General features: G+C 39.4%; 2 protein-coding genes across 2 annotated transcripts; both read left to right on the forward strand.

The window, feature by feature from the left end:
- The first annotated feature begins 1,565 nt into the window (after nucleotides 1-1,565).
- Nucleotides 1,566-11,129, forward strand: scamp3 (secretory carrier membrane protein 3). Its single transcript, XM_053334200.1, has 9 exons — nucleotides 1,566-2,013; nucleotides 2,305-2,385; nucleotides 5,109-5,222; nucleotides 5,690-5,810; nucleotides 5,914-6,042; nucleotides 6,980-7,139; nucleotides 7,983-8,084; nucleotides 8,648-8,765; nucleotides 10,184-11,129. The coding sequence occupies exons 1-9, from the start codon at nucleotides 1,960-1,962 to the stop codon at nucleotides 10,331-10,333; spliced, it is 1,029 nt and encodes a 342-aa protein (XP_053190175.1). The 5' UTR covers nucleotides 1,566-1,959; the 3' UTR covers nucleotides 10,334-11,129.
- A 1,139-nt stretch (nucleotides 11,130-12,268) lies between these two features.
- Nucleotides 12,269-17,621, forward strand: rnf115b (ring finger protein 115b). Its single transcript, XM_053333934.1, has 9 exons — nucleotides 12,269-12,399; nucleotides 13,808-13,866; nucleotides 13,988-14,045; nucleotides 14,131-14,342; nucleotides 15,096-15,164; nucleotides 15,278-15,356; nucleotides 15,556-15,649; nucleotides 16,774-16,889; nucleotides 17,127-17,621. The coding sequence occupies exons 1-9, from the start codon at nucleotides 12,322-12,324 to the stop codon at nucleotides 17,247-17,249; spliced, it is 888 nt and encodes a 295-aa protein (XP_053189909.1). The 5' UTR covers nucleotides 12,269-12,321; the 3' UTR covers nucleotides 17,250-17,621.
- The last annotated feature ends 816 nt before the right edge of the window (nucleotides 17,622-18,437 follow it).

Raw genomic sequence — 18,437 nt, forward strand, 5'->3', positions numbered from 1 at the left:
AAAGTGTGTAATAGGTGATATTATCTTGTGCTGTATTTCTGACATTGAACTGAAGAGCCTGCATTGTGTTATTATCTCAAAGCTTAGAAGACAGTTGCCTTGTCTCACTTCCCATTCGTGTCTCTTTCATTTTTAATAGGAAAAAAAGAGGAAGTCCTTGTGATTGTGAGCTACTGATTAAACCTGCAAGTCTGATCCTGACTTTTAATTTGCATAACTAACCGACACACGGGAGGCCATTGTGAAATGTCTGATAAACAGACACACACGACATGTGGTTTTAACCCTACTGTTGGGTCACCCTTTATCAAGTGGCTACCACAGTGGTAAAATACTCTGTTACAAGTGCAAGTCCTGCATTCATTTAAATTATTACCAGAAATAATTACTTTAAATTATTGAGAGTGTTAAAGTACAGAGTGTCCAAAACATTTATCTTGTGCGCACATTTTATCATCTCATTTTGCAGGGACTCTGGTCGTTCCATATTAATATTATGACATTAATTGATTATTGTTATTATTGATAAGTTAAAATATAAGCAGCATTTGAATGTAGCTGGTTGTTAGCTAATTTGAACTATTTTATCAGCTGTATTGTTTAAAGAACCTGCACACCCCTGCTGCTCCATTGACACACAATGGATAATATAACAAGCTTTTAAAATACAACACATTGTAGTTTTCAACCTTTTTTCATGTCTTACAAAAAGCAGTGTGAAGCTGGGCTCACATTTCAGATGTCTATGGATTGTTAGCAGCTCCACCAAATAGTGATTTTTCCCTCTAAATTTCTCACGGCATTTCAATAAATGTTCAAATTATCTAACATTCACCAAAAGGTAAAGGTCGGAGACAAAGCTGAAAAACTGAAAATACTGTAGATTTGTGTATCAGAACTTGGTTTTTTCTTCTTTCCTCTCCCATTAATCATCTCACGACCTCTCATATTTATCTGGTGACCCTTTGGAGGGGCCCGACCTGTAGATTGGAAACCACTGGATGAGCTAATAATCTAATGATGTCATATAATAATAAACTATTTGAGTTCGAGGGACCAAACCATTACTTTTACTGTAGGCAATAATTTAACTAGGGTGGATTAGGGTAAGGTGGGACACTTTTTGCAATTCTGACTTGTTCACCATATTTTTTATTTTTTTTTGCTTTCTCATCAGAAAGGTTGAACAACTAGTAGCTTGTAGTATGTTCACATGTGTAATGTTACACAATATAACTTACACAGTTTGCATATTAGTTAGCTTTAAAATAGCTGAATAGAAAACGTGATAAATGCACTGGAGTCTAGTTGACCCACATTACCCTAATAATCCTCCCTATATCAAGCTCATAATACTTATACTTAAATAGGATTTTTCATGCAGTTTCATGCACTTTTCCTTGTAATTAGGTATTATTACACTGCTGTATTAGTGCTTTTATTTAATAAAGGGTCTGCAGGTGTGGCCCCGCCCCCCGCCAGTCCCCCACGTGTTCCTCTGCCGCAGCAGCAGTCACATGACCGCATCTTTAGCTCAGTACTTCCTGTACCACGGAGAAAAAAAACAAGAGACCAACCAGCCAGACAGACCCTTGTCTATCGTAATTGAGGAGGAGGGGGGCGTGAAAAGAAAAAAAAAACTCAACCAACACAACCTGTCTGTAGCGTTTTAATCGACGTTCACCTGTTTTTGTTAATTAAACTGCGGAGAAATGAACATCTGCCGGTAGCTGGAGCTGACTGGACTCACTGACCGACGCAGCCCGTCCTTTCGTTTTCAGAAAGGAAACAAACGCCAAGATTTAATCAGCAACAAAAGGAAGACCAATTTAACCCGCCGGCCCTTATTCCTTCCTCTCATCTTCCTCTGAGGAACCTTAACATCAGTAGCAAGTGGTGGCTACTTGACATTAGCTCCGTGCCCCCCACCCCCTGCGCTGTCTCCATCAATACAACAATATGTCAAAATATACGAGCTTCCCTGAGCCCACGGACGACCCCAACCCTTTTCAGGTAGGTGATATGTGACTTAAAAAAAAGCTAATATTAGCATGTAGCAGGTCTGTAATCACGATGAAAGGCACTCATGTTGGATCTGTGTAATAACCGGCGTGTTGTTGCTCATGTGACGTCTGTGTGTGTGTGTGTGCCTTTTTTCTTGGGCCTGTCTTAATCTTTGTTCCACTTGTAGCTCTTATTTAACAATGAACGCATGATTAAGAAAGTGTTTTTTGTCAAATGATGGATTAATGTTTGTTATTGCTGCGCTAAATTGATAATTGTGTTGTTTATTTTGTCTGACAGGACCCTGCAGTGACTCAACACAGCAGCAACACAGGATATGCCACACTGGACCTTTACAACCCATTTGATAAAACCACTGGGGTGAGCAACGTTTGAGCTTTATCTATGAGATAATAGGAGGATAATTGTTGGTAATGCACAGATAATGTTAGATGATACTCTCTCTTATACTATCACGTGGGGTTGGAAGTAACCTTTATATCACTTATGAGTAATCAGTAATTTGTGTGGTCAGCAAATTGTGAAAAATGCTGCAAGTGCACAGAATATCTTGTTTTGTCCAACCATAGTACACAACCCTAAAACGATCAGGAGTATAGACTATAGGATGCATTATTGATTCATCTGTGGGTAATTAGTTGTTTGGTCTATAAAATGTCCAAAAATGTCAATCACTGTTTTCCAAAGCCGAAGGTGACATCCACAACCTAAAAACATTCAGTAGGGGTATAAACTATAGGGTGCAACTAATAATTATTTGCATTATCGATTAATCTGTCAGTAATTAGTTGTTTGGTCTATAAAATGTCCAAAAATGTCAATCACTGTTTCCCAAAGCTGAAGGTCCATAACCCAAACATATTCAGTTCACTCTCACATAGGACTAAAAAAAACTGGATATATTCACATTTAAAAAAGCTCTTATCAGATAATTTGAGCATTTCTCCTTAAAAACATGAAGTCAAAATAATTAATGAACCAGCAAAATAATTGGCAATAGACTAATCGATTCATTGACAAATGGTTGCCAAATGTGAGGAGCTAGAACCAATGAATGTGAGCCATTTCTACTCAAACAATGAGCTTAATCAACTATTTGATGATCCAAAGAGTACATGGCCCCAAGTTATTAAATATATTTAAGATAATGTGACACGTAAGCACAAAACTGGAAAAAATGTAGCTGATAATGAGACTGTATTGTTGTTCCATATAAAGAGTTTGTGTCCTGTCTGTTGTTCATCTCCCTTTTATGTTTGAAGTGTCCACTCAGCTGTAAACATGGCTGCAGGCTGATAAAGGTTACCTGTTGTTGTAAAATTAAACCAATAAATAAGTAGAGTGGTGAAAATGAAAAAACAACACACACCAGGGTTAAAAATGTGGAATAATTCACTTGAAATGCATAAAAATGATGATACACAAAGGGGGTTTGTTCTATTTGGGATAGAAATCAACTAAAAGAGCCGACTGCTTTTAACTTTGTAAAGTCACAGCAGAGCTTTATTAGCCTGATAATCTGACTGAATCGCCATTTCGTTTCACTTCTCTCACTTATTCTATTTCAATCGCTGAACAAATCAGAGATGTGAAGCAGCGATTCAGAGGTCTGAAACCAGGGTAGAAAAATAAAGAATGTCCTCTTCAAAAACCTCAAGACTGAGTAGGAGAGCAGGACCCACCTTAACACATGTTTTATGTCAGTTGATCTTGTGCCTTAGTGGTAGAAAATTCAAATTAAATGAGCCCAAATCAGTTGACACACAGTAAAAAGCTCTCAGGGGTCACTTGGTTGGTCATCCAGCTTTGAGTATAAAGACTGGATTGTGCTTTAATGTACAAGTTGCATAAATACTCAACAAATATAAGGGTTAGGGTTAGGGTCAGGTGCCATGAAAGCAGAAAGCAGACAGAAAAGCTGATGTATACACATTGTTATGTGAGGTACACCTCAGCTGCATTTCATATATTACACTGAGTGCTTTTGTTGCTAGGAGACAGCTTGGATCCAAGTGAACATCCTGTCATCTGTTAGTATTGCCAAATACCACGGCGACAGGAAATAAACTCTGACTTTGGTGAGGATGTTTGATCGACATTGAGCTGGTCTGCAGTCATTGTGAAACTGTGTATGAGCAGAAGCTTCGTGTCCACTCCCCAAATTATCCACCGTTAATTTTGCAGCACGCCCTTTTGTAACGATGTTTTGACAGAACGCAGACTCACCCACAGTTTCTGTTCTCTGTCTGGGACTGTCACTGTCCTCTAGCAGTTATATATATCTCCATTAGTTACAATGACATGTTGTGACTGTGAGCCATAACAGCGTAATGACTTATGACACATGGTTAAGGCGAATTTATGATGATGAAAGACGGACAATACGTAGTCTTTTTACTTGTGTTAGAATAAATCTGTGCTTCTAGTTTTAGGGAAGTTATCCCTGAAATCTCTAAATGTTATTGCACGGGAGCCAAAAGTGTCTAACTCTGCAGTATTTTGGTGTACAGATGGAAGCTCTTATCTCAGAAGCCTGGAAAAGAAGACGAGATAGATTATTGACTCTGTATTTCTCAGCTCTCCCTTGATTTATGAAGTTTGTTGTAGACATTAAGGTCTAAAAATGTGATTTATTTTTTTTTATTTTTTGCAGCATTGTAAGCTGATAAGCCAAGGATTGTATAAGCCTATGTATATGTGTGCAAATAAAATAATCTAAATATTGTTTTAATATATACTCGCAGCTGTCTGGATGTGTTTTATACACATTTTGATGTCTTTAAAGTGTCTGGGCATAGCTGTATGCATAACAGAATAATAAAACTTCATTCATTTTTAAGGTTATTCATTCATTTTAAAGTTATTTCATCTACTGTGCTTCCTACATGTGAAGTTACTCATATTGTCAGTGTGTTAAAAAGGAAGAGCAGTTTCTGTCTGGAAAGTAGGGCATGCATCTCTCTTCTAGGCTCTGACGTTATGACACAGCGCTCAACCAAATAAATCCAGGTTTAGCCCAAAGCTTGTGCCACATGATGCCAAAACTAATGTATGATGTTTGTCTTTTGCTAAATATTTTCTAGCCTCCGCCACCGTATGAAGCCACCTCTCCCTCTGCTCCGTCTGTGCCTGCGCAGACCCCACCCAGCAGGACCACTCCCACTGAGCCGCGCAACTATGGCTCCTATAACTCCCAGGTACACATCCTACTACGTAAAGACACTTGTTGCTGCACGTTTTTTGACACTTTAGATCGAGGGTCAAGCGTGTGATCCTTGAACCTCGGTGTCATGGAAGTGTTTTTATGAACATGAAAATGACTCGACTCACTACTTCCACTCTAGATGGACAATCTTGGAAATCAAAAATCCTCAGCAGGGCAGAACTTAATTTTAATGATTTATTATTGCAAGGTTTTTCATGGATCCCATTATGATTATGGGAAGAGACAGAAACATTTCTTACCTTGTACCTAAACATGAGGGCTAAATGGAAAACACTTGACATAACACATTAATTCATCATTTTAAAAGCAACTCGTCTGTGTAGTTTTGCACATAATCCTTTCACATAGTTCATTATTTTTGACACAAACAGAAGCTTTCTCTTTAAAGCGTGACATGCAGTTCTGATACATTAATTAACTTTTGTCTTACCGTGTCAGACTGCTGTAAATGCTACCACAGCGGAGCTCTTGAAGAAGCAGGAGGAACTGGAGAAGAAAGCCCGGGAGCTGGAGAGGAGAGAGCGGGAGCTTGAGTCACACAGCCTGGGACCTGGAGCCAGTAAGAGGGGATAAAGACAGGGTTTTGGGAATAAAGAATCTAAATTTTATTTATTAATGATGGATTTTTGATCTTGACATTTCTCCTCCGTTCACTGTTTCAGCTCGTCAGAATAACTGGCCCCCGCTGCCTTCGTTCTGCCCCGTGGGCCCCTGCTTCTACCAGGACATCAATGTGGAGATCAGTCAGCGCTTCCAGCGTACCGTCACCATCATGTACTACTTCTGGATGTGTGAGTTCCTGTAATTCCTACTATGTGAATTCCCAGCATATAATGGAGTCTTAACGTTGGCATCATTATGTAATATTAATGAAGTCTTGTAGCTCTCTCTGGGTTTTTGTTACGGCGCGGGTGGAGGAGGGTTATGTGGAGTGAAACTACACTAACGATAAAATCTGCACATGTTGACACTGAAGATCTATCAGTGGTGGGGTAGTATCGTTTTAAAGCAAGAGAAGCACTTATGCACGCGAACTAAGAGCTGACTCACGTCTGTGTGTCCTCCGCTCTCCTCTCTGGAGTTGTAATGTTTGTGCAGACTCTGGCACTTAACTGCGAGATTGAAGACTTTGGCAGGAACCATTTGGAATCATCGTCCACTAAAGGTTGAACTCAGACATGTGCACAAAAAACATTTCAAATTGTTATTAATCACTTGTACTTAGATTGAATTGATTAAATTCTTGAGGTGGAAAGAACTGATATTTAATCTTAATAATTTAATTTCAATATCTAGACTATACATAATGCTAAATCTGTCATAAAGTAATAAGTCCCACAACTACAGAAGTTACCTTGAAGCATTTTTATTTTGGTTGTGGTATCCGTAGAAACAATGTGTTTTTGTATAGAATGGCTTTTCAGTCGTAAAGGGAAGCGTGAATCGGAACATTCACAGACAAAGGGAAACATGATCATGAAATTAACAAAAATGTCACCAGCACAGGATTTTGAAAAGTTAGCAGGTGTAAAACGAATAAAAAGTGACATAAAAGCAGGTTATAAAACATATACATACAAAAAGTAAAGCTTATTCTTCTGACCTTTTCCTGACAAGGGTTTTCTTCTTGGATGCAAGAGGGGCAGTTTGACTTTGTGTTTTTATTCTACCAGTCTTGTTCATCTTCTGAACACTGTTTTCTTTTTATCCCTGTCTATCAATGTCCAGTCTGCACTTGCACGCTGCTCTTCAACCTGATCTCCTCCCTGGCTATGTTCTGTGTGGACCCCTCCGGTGGTGTTGGCTTGGGCCTCGCCATCCTCTGGGCCCTCCTCTTCACCCCCTGCTCCTTCGTCTGTTGGTATCGACCTGTCTACAAAGCCTTTCGGTGTGTATGACCGTCTTTAGGGAAAAAGAACGTGTTGAGGAAAACTTTTCCGTCTAACTTTCATCTTTTAGGAGCCTCCTGGTAGCTGAATGCTTACTGTGTCTGTCACATATCTGTAATGTCCCTGGTTCAATTCCAGCCAGGGCCCTTTGTTGCATATCATATGTCTCTCTCCCTTGTTTCTTGATTTCCACTTCACTATCCTCTGTCTAATTAAGTCAAAATGCCCCCAAAAAGAGACTTTTATTTTCCAAAAACACTAAAAGCACCTCAGACCTGTTCAGACCTTAGAATAGTTATATATTCAGTACTCAAAAGAACACTAAAACAGGTTTTTCTTGTTGTAATCATTCCTCCTGACCATTAAAAGATCCAAATGCACTCACAATGCAGCCCTTGTTTTGAGCAAAAATGTATTTAAAAGTTTATCTGTTTATTAATATGAGGATTCAGCTGTCTGAGTTAGTCAAATAAAGTCAATATCTTCTACAGTTTTTAGTACAAATTTCCATCTGTGACTTGAAATTGACATGATTTGACTATTTTGGACTGCTGAAGCTTCATATTAGCTTTAAGTGAACTCACTTACATTGAAAGTGCATTATGAAGGGATCTCTCAATGGGCCAGAATCAACAGGAGGAATTATGACCCTATCCTTTTCATATGTGTCATGTAAAGAGAGAGTTACCAGCTGATTTAATGATAGCACACTCACATTTAACTTTTTATTGAGGGTATTGGGTTCTCATGAGTGCATAAGTTTGTTATTAAAGCAAAACTAGAATAGGTATTTAGTTATCGCCTCATTTTGATCAGTGATGCCTATTTTGTCCCGTTTCTAGGACTGACAGCTCCTTCAACTTCTTCGCCTTCTTCTTCATTTTCTTTGCCCAAGTGGTCGTCTTCGTCATCATGACCATTGGCATCCCTGGATGGGGTTTCAGGTATGACCAGTGATGAGCAGGAACAGCACAGTTGTAATTAATCATCTAAATGGTGGCGTTGCTTTATTAAAATGTCCTAGTTGTTCCAGTATGCACAAAACCAGGACCTTGTATTTGAATGCATCATTAATGCTATAAATCACTACCTGTGCTTTTCCTGCTGTGATATATCAGTGTCATAGGGGGGAAAAAAGCAGTGATCAGATCCTCCAGACTTCAGGTGGAGGTGATCGGTCTCCACAGTCAGTGTGAAGTGTAAATGCCATCTGTACAGCTTGCTCGCGTCCTTTCAGGAAATATCCACAAGTCGAAAATGGCACTTAAATGTTATTTGTCACCTGACTGGAGATTTCGTTAACCCGGCCTGGCGTCAGTGTGTGTATGAAGATAATGAGAGCACATAATTAATACCAGCTTTAAATGTCATTGTCTAGATAACTTTATTCACACATACTGTAGACTAGCTTTTCATTTCCAGGTGTAAATGAGGATATTAATTGCCTTTTCTTTTTCTCCCCCTCATATCTTTTTAAAATCTCTTCCATACTTCTGTCTCGCCTCAGCGGGTGGATCGTGAGCCTGGCTGCTATGAAGAACAATACCGCTGTTGGTGCGATCATGTTGATCAATGCCGTCTGCTTCACTGCCCTAACTGCCATGGGGGTTGTCATGCTGAAGAGGGTGAATGCTGAATTTATTTGTTTAGGATTAAGGTTTTATTTTATTTGTGACAAATACTGGATATTTAGAGTGCGACCACAGGTTTACAAATGACATAAAGTATATGTACAGGTAAATTGGGACAGAGTATAAGCCTTGTATAGTGTGATTGAGCACATCTACATGCACGTTGGGTCCAGATTTAGTTTGAGTTAGAGTTTTATCCTAGTTTTAATCTGCCAGAATTCAGGGTGTGATTCATTACATGAAGCATAAAGAAACCTGGTTTGAGGTTTGACTTAAATCCTCAACATGTCTGCAACTGATTACTTGAAACAAGTTTAGTTTCTGGCCGACTCAACTTGCTGCATTTAATCTCTCCATTTGATCATACGTAAAAGAGCACAAGAGCATAAATGCATCCTATAGTTTTCCTTTACCTTTGTCAGTAAAACTAAGGAAAACAAACTTGAGTTGATAATTCACCTGCACACATTACACACAATGATCAGAAACCTGGATATGGTATTTCACCTGCTAAAGTATGAGATTGCTCCAGCCAGCATATCCAGGTTTCTCAGAACCAGGACTCTGGAACCAGGATGTGATGATTACATGTGCAGCTCAATAACCAGCATACCCTAAAAACCCAATAACAACAAGGATACCAGATGTCAACACACTTAGTTAATGAATAAACTCCTGAAAAGTTAAAAGATAGAAACTTGATTCAATTAATGTAGTTTTTGAAATGAAGGCAACTGCCGTTGTACAACTACAACAATTAATTTATTAGTAGAAAATGAAAAAATGAACTGATTGCAGCTTTTAAATGAATATTTTCTTTCCCTTATGATGTTAAATTGACTATCTTCCGTACAGTGGACTGTTGGTCAGGACAAAACAAGACATTCCAGGTTGTATTTAAGGATTTGACAGACAATGATCACCATTTGTCAGTATTTTCTAAAATTTTATAGATCAAACACCTCATTGATTATTCATGAAAAATAATGGTCAGAATCAATGATGAAAATAATCATCAGTTGCAGCCCTTAATTGAAGGACTAGTTGATCCAGGCAAAATAATACTCTAAGCTAATGTGCATTGTGCTTGTAAATATAGTCAGTTATGTTAAGTAGTAAAAAACAGAAAATACTTTGACATGATCAAGTTGGTCATACTTTCTGAAATAAGGTAAAGGAAGAGAGGGAAATCAAAACTGTCAAGCTCTATTTGCAGTTTCCACCTGCTCCGTTCACCCGCTGTGCCACAGCTGGTCCACCTACCGTGAAGCAGTCAGTAGATAACAAACGATCCAAAGAATAGCCACTATATCAGGTTCTGGGTATCTTTTCCACCCTCACAATGTGCATAATAAGATGATGAATTGGTGTGTGTATCGGATGTCAACACACTGTGTTCTCCTCTTCTTCAGGTCCACAGTATGTACAGGCAGACCGATGCCAGCTTTCAGAAGGCCCAGGCCGAGTTCGCCACTGGAGTCATGTCCAATCAGGCCGTACGCCAGGCCGCCACCACCGCTGCCACCACGGCTGCCCAGGGGGCCTTCACCGCACCTCGATAGAGAGGGGTAGGGAGGGTAAGAAGGGGAGGAGGGAAGGCCCTTTCACCCTGATAGAGGATCTGTTTGATATTTATTTCCCCACTGGTGATTAGAATTTGAAAAGGGGGGGTGGAATCTGAGTCTATATAATTACCCCGGGGCAATTTAACACCAGGGCACGTGCATGAGACAGAAGTGGGGTTGTGTAATATGTAAAGGTGTACAGGACAAGTTAGCTACTTTGCCAAACCAGGAGTCAACATATCGTAAGTGTTGGTTCGAGGCACGGAAAGATGGTGTGAGATGTGAAAAACTATAAGCTGTGAGCGGTTAAACCAAGTGTCAGTTAACACAGGGAAAAAAGGTTTTTATATAAAAAGACGAGCTGTGTGCCAAGTCGATCATGTTTGGACAGTACTAGCCTGGATATTTCCCTTTTCTAAATGGCTGGTGGATGTACGTTGTGTTCACGAGGAGCCATGTCTAGAACAAAGTGTAAGAGGAGCTGAACACTGAATTATTGCCATTTTAACATTTGATCCATAACTAAGTGGCTCAACTTTACCCAAATGCTACTTTTTGTTGCATTAAGTGTTAAACTAACATGTTGTTGTTGTTGTTTTTTTTTTTTTTGCTGTTATTGCAAATGAGAATGCCTATTTACCTTATTGCCAAAATCTCTCACACTGTAATGAATATCTGTTGTTTTGGTTACAATATCTCTGTCACTGTTTTCGTTGGTGCTGTTTGTGGTTATTATGATTATTACATGTCACTGTCTTGGTTTTAATAAAAATATACTGTCATGCTTACAGAGTCTGCTGCAGTCTTTGAGTATGGTGCTGATCAATAACAAGGTACTAAAAGATCCTCTCCGTAGTACCGGACTGAAATGCTTATGTCATGTTAATGTCACATTCTTTATGTTATGTAATAGACTTTTTAAATCTCACCAATATGTTTATCTAAGGTAAACTTAAAGTGTGTTTTATTGTAGGACTGCAACTAACAACCATTTGTATTATCGATTTAATCTGCCTATTATTTTCTCAATAAATAATAATATTAATAATAATAAACTTTATTTTATAGAGTACTTTTCAAAAAGTTACAATGTGCTTCACAAATCAGTAAATACACAAATGATAAAATACTTACATTTTAAACAAAATAAAAACACTTTGATGGGTAAAAACCAATTCAATGCAGGAAAAAGACAATAATAGACAGCCCATATTTAAAAAAAACTTCAGTAAAGAATGAACATTGCCCGTTATAATTTCCCAGAGTCAAAAATGACCTCTTCCAATATCTTCTTTTGTTTAACCGACAGTCCAAAACCAGTTTACTGCAATCTATGACAAAGACAAGCATTACATCTTCACAACTGAGGAGCTGGAACCAGCAAATATTTGGTTTTTGGTTTGAAAAATTGCCTAAAATTATGATTTGATTGTCAAAATGGTTGCAGCTCTATTGTAGTTATGTTTTAACTGAGTCAAACCTCCCATTTTAAGCACCTTTGACTGTAATTCTGTTGCTAGGAAACCGCTTGGGTCCAGTATTGTGCTCCCTCTCCATTTAAAATAGCTGTTCATGTGATCCGGGTATGAATTTGAACCACATTTTGGCTTGGGAGAGAAATGATCCCTCTGTAAGCATTTTTTATTCTCTGGCGACACCCAACACACTTGAAGCACACTGCATCCGTGATGTCATCCTGACAACTTGTTGCTCCTGTGGCTGTAGTAGGCAACTTGAGACCAAAGCAAGTCCTATAGCCTATATATATATATATATATATATATACATGTATCCTTTTTAAACTTTAGCTATAAAGTGACTGTGAGGATGCTGTGTTGCCTTCTTGCTGTTAGATGGCAGCATTATATCTTATATTAATGTGTCATCTGCGGCACCAAACCTTCCTGGGCTGATCTGGCCCGCTTGACAAGCGTCTGAGACTTTTATGGGCACACCGACGTCAGGGACTGAGCTTCACCGTGAAGATGGCGGAGGCAGCGGATAGACCACAACACCGTTTTTTCTGTCACTGCTGTAAATGTGAAACAAACCCCAAACTCCCGGTGAGTCACTTTGGAGAGTGTTTTTCTTCCACACATGCTGGACTGGGATTGATCATATGGCCCACTGAGGGAGGAATCCAGACTTTACGATCTCTTTCTCTTTTTAAGATACGCAAAAGTAACTTTGATTTATTTTTAAACTGTTTTACAACAATATGTAACTGCTGGGATCATTAAAGTCGCACACATGTGACAGGCTGCTGATGACTGTTAATGTGCGCACAACATGCGCCAATGTGTTACATTAGAGAGAGAGAGAGTAAAATCTGGCGATTCACGTTGCCATATTTAGAAGCACCACTGTTGGCCACTTTTGTGTCCAGTTGTCTTCTGTCAACTGCGTGTGAGAGACGTCAGAGGGGGGCTGGCTGGCAGGGTGTCACCACATGCGCCACCAGCACTTAAAAAGCTTCATATATCCTATACCACAGAGCCGCAAATAGATGCGTCTTAACTCCTGTAGCCAAATATTTCCCCCAGTTTTTGTCATTCATTGAAGCCCAGCAGGAGGACATAACTGTGTAACTTTGACTTATTTTGCTGTAGATGTTCAGTATATCTCCTGAATGAAAGGCACTATAGAAATCACTGCTGGGGCGCATTTGTTGTGCAACTGAGACTTATGGCATGCTTTACGCACCAGTGTTGTTGTGGCCTATGAAAGACCAGTAGCGCACGTGTCTGTGTGCGTAAGTGAGAGATTGAATGTCAACACCATATGGCTAAAATTATGTAAATACCTCTGTCTACATACTTTTGTTTACTACTGTGAAATGTTTTTCTTTGGGCCAACCATTGTTGATAGTTGACAGTAGAGGCATGAAACATGAGGGGGAGTGGGGGTGCATACCAGCATAAAAATGGTGATGATGGTGCACCTGGAACCACTATTTCACAACATTTGAGTACTTTTAGTCTGGGATTCCTTGTCATGGTTTGAGCAAGGCCCCTTAAAATGTATTTGAAGTAACTTTTAATGTTACAGCATACATATATAATAGTGTGCTTCCAACTTTGTGGCTACAATTTGGGAAAGGCCCTTTCCTGTTTTAACATTACAATGCTCCCATGATCAAAGCAAGGCCTATAAAGAAGTGGATGATGATGACTGGCTTGCACAGAGCCTTGACCTAAACTTTATTCTGTATTTTTGGGATGAACTGGAATGGCGACTTGGAGACATGGGATTTCCAACATTAGTGCCTGACCTCACTGATAGCTGAATGGGAGCGAATCTGGGAAATCAAGTTTCCGTATTTTTTCAATAAGAGTGGAGGCTCAGAAGCTGTAATGAAAGCAGATTACTGCCCATAGTTTTAATATGAAATGTCTAGTAATCAGATGTGTGTGTTATGTTTAGTTTGTCCACCTACATTTGGCCATTTAGTACATTTATTTTATCTTCAAGGATTTAATCTGCCCCAGGTGTGAATCTGGCTTCATTGAAGAGGTGACAGAAGACTCCAGGTCAGTTTTGGTATTTAACTCTAGTTTAGTGTTCTTTATAATAATTTGAAAAAATAGTGATTTAGAGTGTCGGGCTCTTGTTTTTCACTATACTAAAACAGATTTTTGTTTTGGTCCTCAGCCTCCTGGAGAACAGCACATCAGTGGCGAGTGATGATTCAAACTCGTTGTTCTCAGAAGTATGTCCTGACAAATGGCATTTTAATAAGAACACTCCTCTTTCTCTAAAGCTTTGACACATTGCTTTTCTGGTCTCCCTCCAAGTTATGGCAGCTGCTGTTTATGGAGCGCTCTGCCCTGCTGTCGCATCCGCCCTCCTCAGAGTCCGACCCAGATGACAGTGAGCAGGTATCTGCTGGTCAGAGCCGTCTTTCGCCGGTGTTGGCAGGAGCTGCTGAGGTCACAGAACCGGAGGCTCCTTCTCAACCTGAACAGGAGAGGTCAACCCGGCCTGAGCAAAGGCCTGCAGTGGAAGGGTGTGTGGATAGACACAGCAACATCAGCATTGCATGCTTAACTCTGAGAGTGTAAAAATCCCTCAGTATGCCTTTTATTTCCATATTACTTTCTATTATTGTGTTGTGATAAATGAAGACGCATAAAACCACCAACTTACAGTATACATTTAAAAAAAGAAAGAAAGAACAAAACTATTTTTGCTTTATTTATAGGTTTGTTTACTACATGTTTCTACAAGTTTGACACTCATATTCCAAATGTTTATATTGGATTGATTTACTTCCCACAGTTAATATTACATTTTAATACACATATAAAGATTACAAGCCAGGTATTAGGGGTTTACCCTCAATATGTGTCAGTATTCAAATTAAAACAAGTTATACATTTCTGATGGTTGAAATATTTTCTAAACAGACTTACTAATTCCTGCTCAATACAACATAAGTTACCAGTTATTATATCATATATGCATTAAGCTTCAGTATGTCAGGATCCCTATGTAATAATTAGAAACATGATTCTTTCTCTTGTGTAAGTGTGGGGTCACGAGTACTTGTGCAGTTGGCTCAGTATCAGACTACAGTGTATATATGCTGTATAACGCTCTTTATCTGACGCGTGCTTTGCATAGTCACTTGCAGCAGCTGCAAGCAACCGATGATTTACAGCCTCCAAATAAAATCCTGCAGGCATGGCATGAACAGTGACTGTATATAGAGTAAACCATGTTTTCTGAAAGCACACTTTCTGTTTTTGCCCTCTCCAAGGATTGTGCAGCAGTTTTTGGCCGGCCTGTTTGCCAACAACGGAAACCCCGGTGCTGCACCAGCTGCACTGTAAACGCGCTTTTTACATTTTCGATTCACATCATTTGCTTTTGATTTCATCTCACTTTTGGGTAACAGCCTCTCGTTTTCCTCCCCCGCTCTTTTTCTGTTTCTTCTCTCAGATCCAACATGCTACAGTTGCACTCAAACCCTGGGGATTATGCCTGGGGTCAGGGAGGTCTGGACGCTGTCATCACAGAGGTCAGAGATGGTGATTTGTGACACTGTGGGAGCGTTACTGGTTTTCTTTCCTTCTGCCTTTTGTACATTTTATGAGGCACAAACTAGAAAGCAGTTATTACCATCTTCTCTCCTGATTTTGACACAAACTTTCTTTGGTTTCCCCTTCATAACTCCACCAATATATCCATAATCTTTCTTTCTTTTGCCATTCACCTAGTTATTAGGACAGTTGGAGAACACAGGTCCACCTCCTGCTGAGAAGGAGATGATCTCCTCCCTGCCTACAGTTTGCATCTCTCAAGAACAGACAGGTGGGAATCCCATCATTACACACTACATAACATGATCAGTCAAATACATCTCTTATTAGTAGCTCAGGTTGGTTTTTACATTGAAATCCTTTGTTGGTATAATATGGTGAACAGTAAGGAATTTATAAGACTATCTTTTTCCTATCTGGTCCTTTCCTCCTTTTTCTTTACCCTTTTATCTTTCCTCCTTTAATCTTCTTTTCTTCTCTCCTCCTATCTTTCCCGTCTTTGTCCTATTTTTCCTTCCATCCTCCTTGATTCTATCTCTCTCTCTTTCCTCACCTTTGCTTTCTTCCTCTTATCATTCACTCCCTTCTGAAAACTTTCCTTTAACCCCTAAATTTCCTTCTCCAGTTTCTCATTCCCTTTCCCCATCTTGCCTTTCCTCATCCTTCTTCCTTCCTCCTATCTTTCATAGTCTCTTCCCATCTTTCCTGTCCTCCTCCACCTATCTCTCCAGAACTCCTATTATATTCCCTAAGTTTCCTCACCTTCTTATACCTTTTCCTCTCTTCATCGTACACTTAACACTCAGCCAAGAGGACTGTCATTATTAACATTAATGATTCATCAGAAACCTTTCAAATGTTTAAAGTCCTGGATGTGCTGGAGACTGCTTGAAATAAAACTGTCTTAAACAGGAGGTGTCTTTGATTAATAAGGAGCTGCTAAAAAAAAGTCCAAGCAAGCTCTGTTGATCAAAGTGAAAGATGCAACTCACTTAAATTTGGACCTGACAAGAGAAAAATGTTATTGATGCATGAAAATGACTTATTATTCTATTACCTATTATTCTGAAAAATGACATACTGACTATTTATAACATTGAGGTGACAACTCATGGAAGACTGTAGAGAGATTACTTGTTGTACTAAAGCTGCTAAATCTTTACTCATGTATCATTAAACTGGGTCAGCGACACAAAATGATGGAGGACTGCATTACAAATGTATCACTTTGTGACACTGTGATAGCGTATAGACTAGACCTGCCCTTGTCTTGCACATCTGAGGTGTAATGAATCATTCAAAACTTTATGACTGATCTACTTCTCCCTGTCTGTCTGTGTCCCACGCACATGCTCACACTCTCTGTTTCTATGTCTTCTGTTGTGTTTTTCCCAGCCTGCAGACTAGAGTGTCCAGTTTGCAGGGAGGAGTATTTGTCAGGGGAATCTGTCAGGAAGCTTCCTTGCCTCCATTACTTCCATAGTGAATGTATAGTGCCTTGGCTGGAGCTGGTAAGGATGAGGAGTGGCTGTGGTCAGTGGGCTGAGGGTTGAAATCCTGTTTGATTTGTCATGAAAGTTTTAACAGTGTGTCATACATCCTCAACGCAACCCACAAACATTTTTGTGACTAAAAAATGTATCAATGTTTTTACAGGGCGTACCATACATTACATTACAGTTGCACTACTGATTTTTGATTTGATGGCTTCAAAGGCTCACACTGCTCACTGTCTTTCCCTCTCACAGCATGACACCTGCCCAGTGTGCCGCAAAAGCCTAGAAGGTATCGACAACAGCCTCCCGCCCACATCAGATCCCCTAGAAGCTCGCTCCATCAGGACAGAGCAACAGGAGAGACAGGCGATCTGAGAAACGGGCCAAGCAACTCTACCTCCTTAACTGTTTTCAAAAGGACACGCTTCTTTCTTGCCTCAGACCTCAGATTTCCCTCCATATGAGCTGACTGCTTTTTAGATAAAATACATTACACGCATCTTTAACTCTTATTTGATTCACGCATCTCTGCTAAGGACCTTAATGTGTTTTTTTCCTCCATCATATTCTCCATTTTCACGCTACACTACACACTAAAGGACCTGGCAGTTTGCTGACAAGATGTGGAGGTGATGTGTCCTTCTCGCTACACTGCTCTCTTAGGTGGTTTTCTGAATGGCTGATTCAGATGTCATGAACTAATCACCACTGAGCTGCTGTTGTTTTCAAAATAACGGGAATTCACAGAGTTATACTCTTGTACGAAGACTGACGGTTGAATGTACCCTTCTCCACCTGATGTGATTCAGCATCATCCTCCTCTTAATGTAAAGCTTTTATTAAAGCCTAACCCTGTGGTCCTCAGTCTCTCCCCCTCTGTTCTTCTCCCTTCTCTGTTCAGTAATCAAGATGGGTTAACTTTTGTTTGAACCTTTGTACTTGAAAATTGTACTTTTTACACATTTGAAGCTTTTCTGTTTGGCAGTTGTGTTTTGTGACCAGCAGTGCATTGTTGTAACTGTTTAATAGACAGCTGGTTCTTTCTGCTGATCTCAGACCACAATGTAATGAAGTGGAAAAGATGAGTCAAATATCCCAGTACACATATAATACTGCAGAATATAACCCAATAGATAATAATTAAATGGAATACACACAGTATCATAGATGAGAAAATAGGCTGCAAATCTTGATTTCTATACTCACTAGAATATAATTGTACAGAGCAGAATACAGCAACATACAGTATATTGCTGAAACAATTAGGAAATCTATTTGTCCATGACAGAAAATTGTCAACAGTTTTGATAGCTGATCCACTGTTAAATCATTAATGAAGTGTAAGTGCCAAACCTTAATTGGTTTTGGTTTCTCTAATGTGCAGACAATATGGCGATGTGTCACTTTTGGATCTGGGAACTTGTGGTCGATATTTTATTCCCTTTTTTATGTGTTTGTGTGTGTGTGTGTGTATGGTCATTTTACAAATGTGCCATACAAAATGATTAGTGGGAAAAGAGTGCTGCATTACATTATTATGTTCCCTATTGATTACCTTTGGGA

Source organism: Scomber japonicus, chromosome 15 (assembly GCF_027409825.1).
Source record: "Scomber japonicus isolate fScoJap1 chromosome 15, fScoJap1.pri, whole genome shotgun sequence".
Classification (NCBI taxonomy): Eukaryota; Metazoa; Chordata; class Actinopteri; order Scombriformes; family Scombridae; genus Scomber; species Scomber japonicus.

Bases quoted from the DNA above. Each gene is read 5' to 3' on its own strand.
- scamp3 (XM_053334200.1), top strand. From the start codon at position 1,960: ATGTCAAAATATACGAGCTTCCCTGAGCCCACGGACGACCCCAACCCT. The intron at 2,386-5,108 runs GTGAGCAACGTT...AATATTTTCTAG, and splicing joins CATTTGATAAAACCACTGGG to CCTCCGCCACCGTATGAAGC. The intron at 6,043-6,979 runs GTGAGTTCCTGT...ATCAATGTCCAG, and splicing joins CATGTACTACTTCTGGATGT to TCTGCACTTGCACGCTGCTC.
- rnf115b (XM_053333934.1), top strand. From the start codon at position 12,322: ATGGCGGAGGCAGCGGATAGACCACAACACCGTTTTTTCTGTCACTGC. The intron at 13,867-13,987 runs GTCAGTTTTGGT...TTTGGTCCTCAG, and splicing joins GAGGTGACAGAAGACTCCAG to CCTCCTGGAGAACAGCACAT. The intron at 15,650-16,773 runs GTGGGAATCCCA...TGTTTTTCCCAG, and splicing joins CATCTCTCAAGAACAGACAG to CCTGCAGACTAGAGTGTCCA.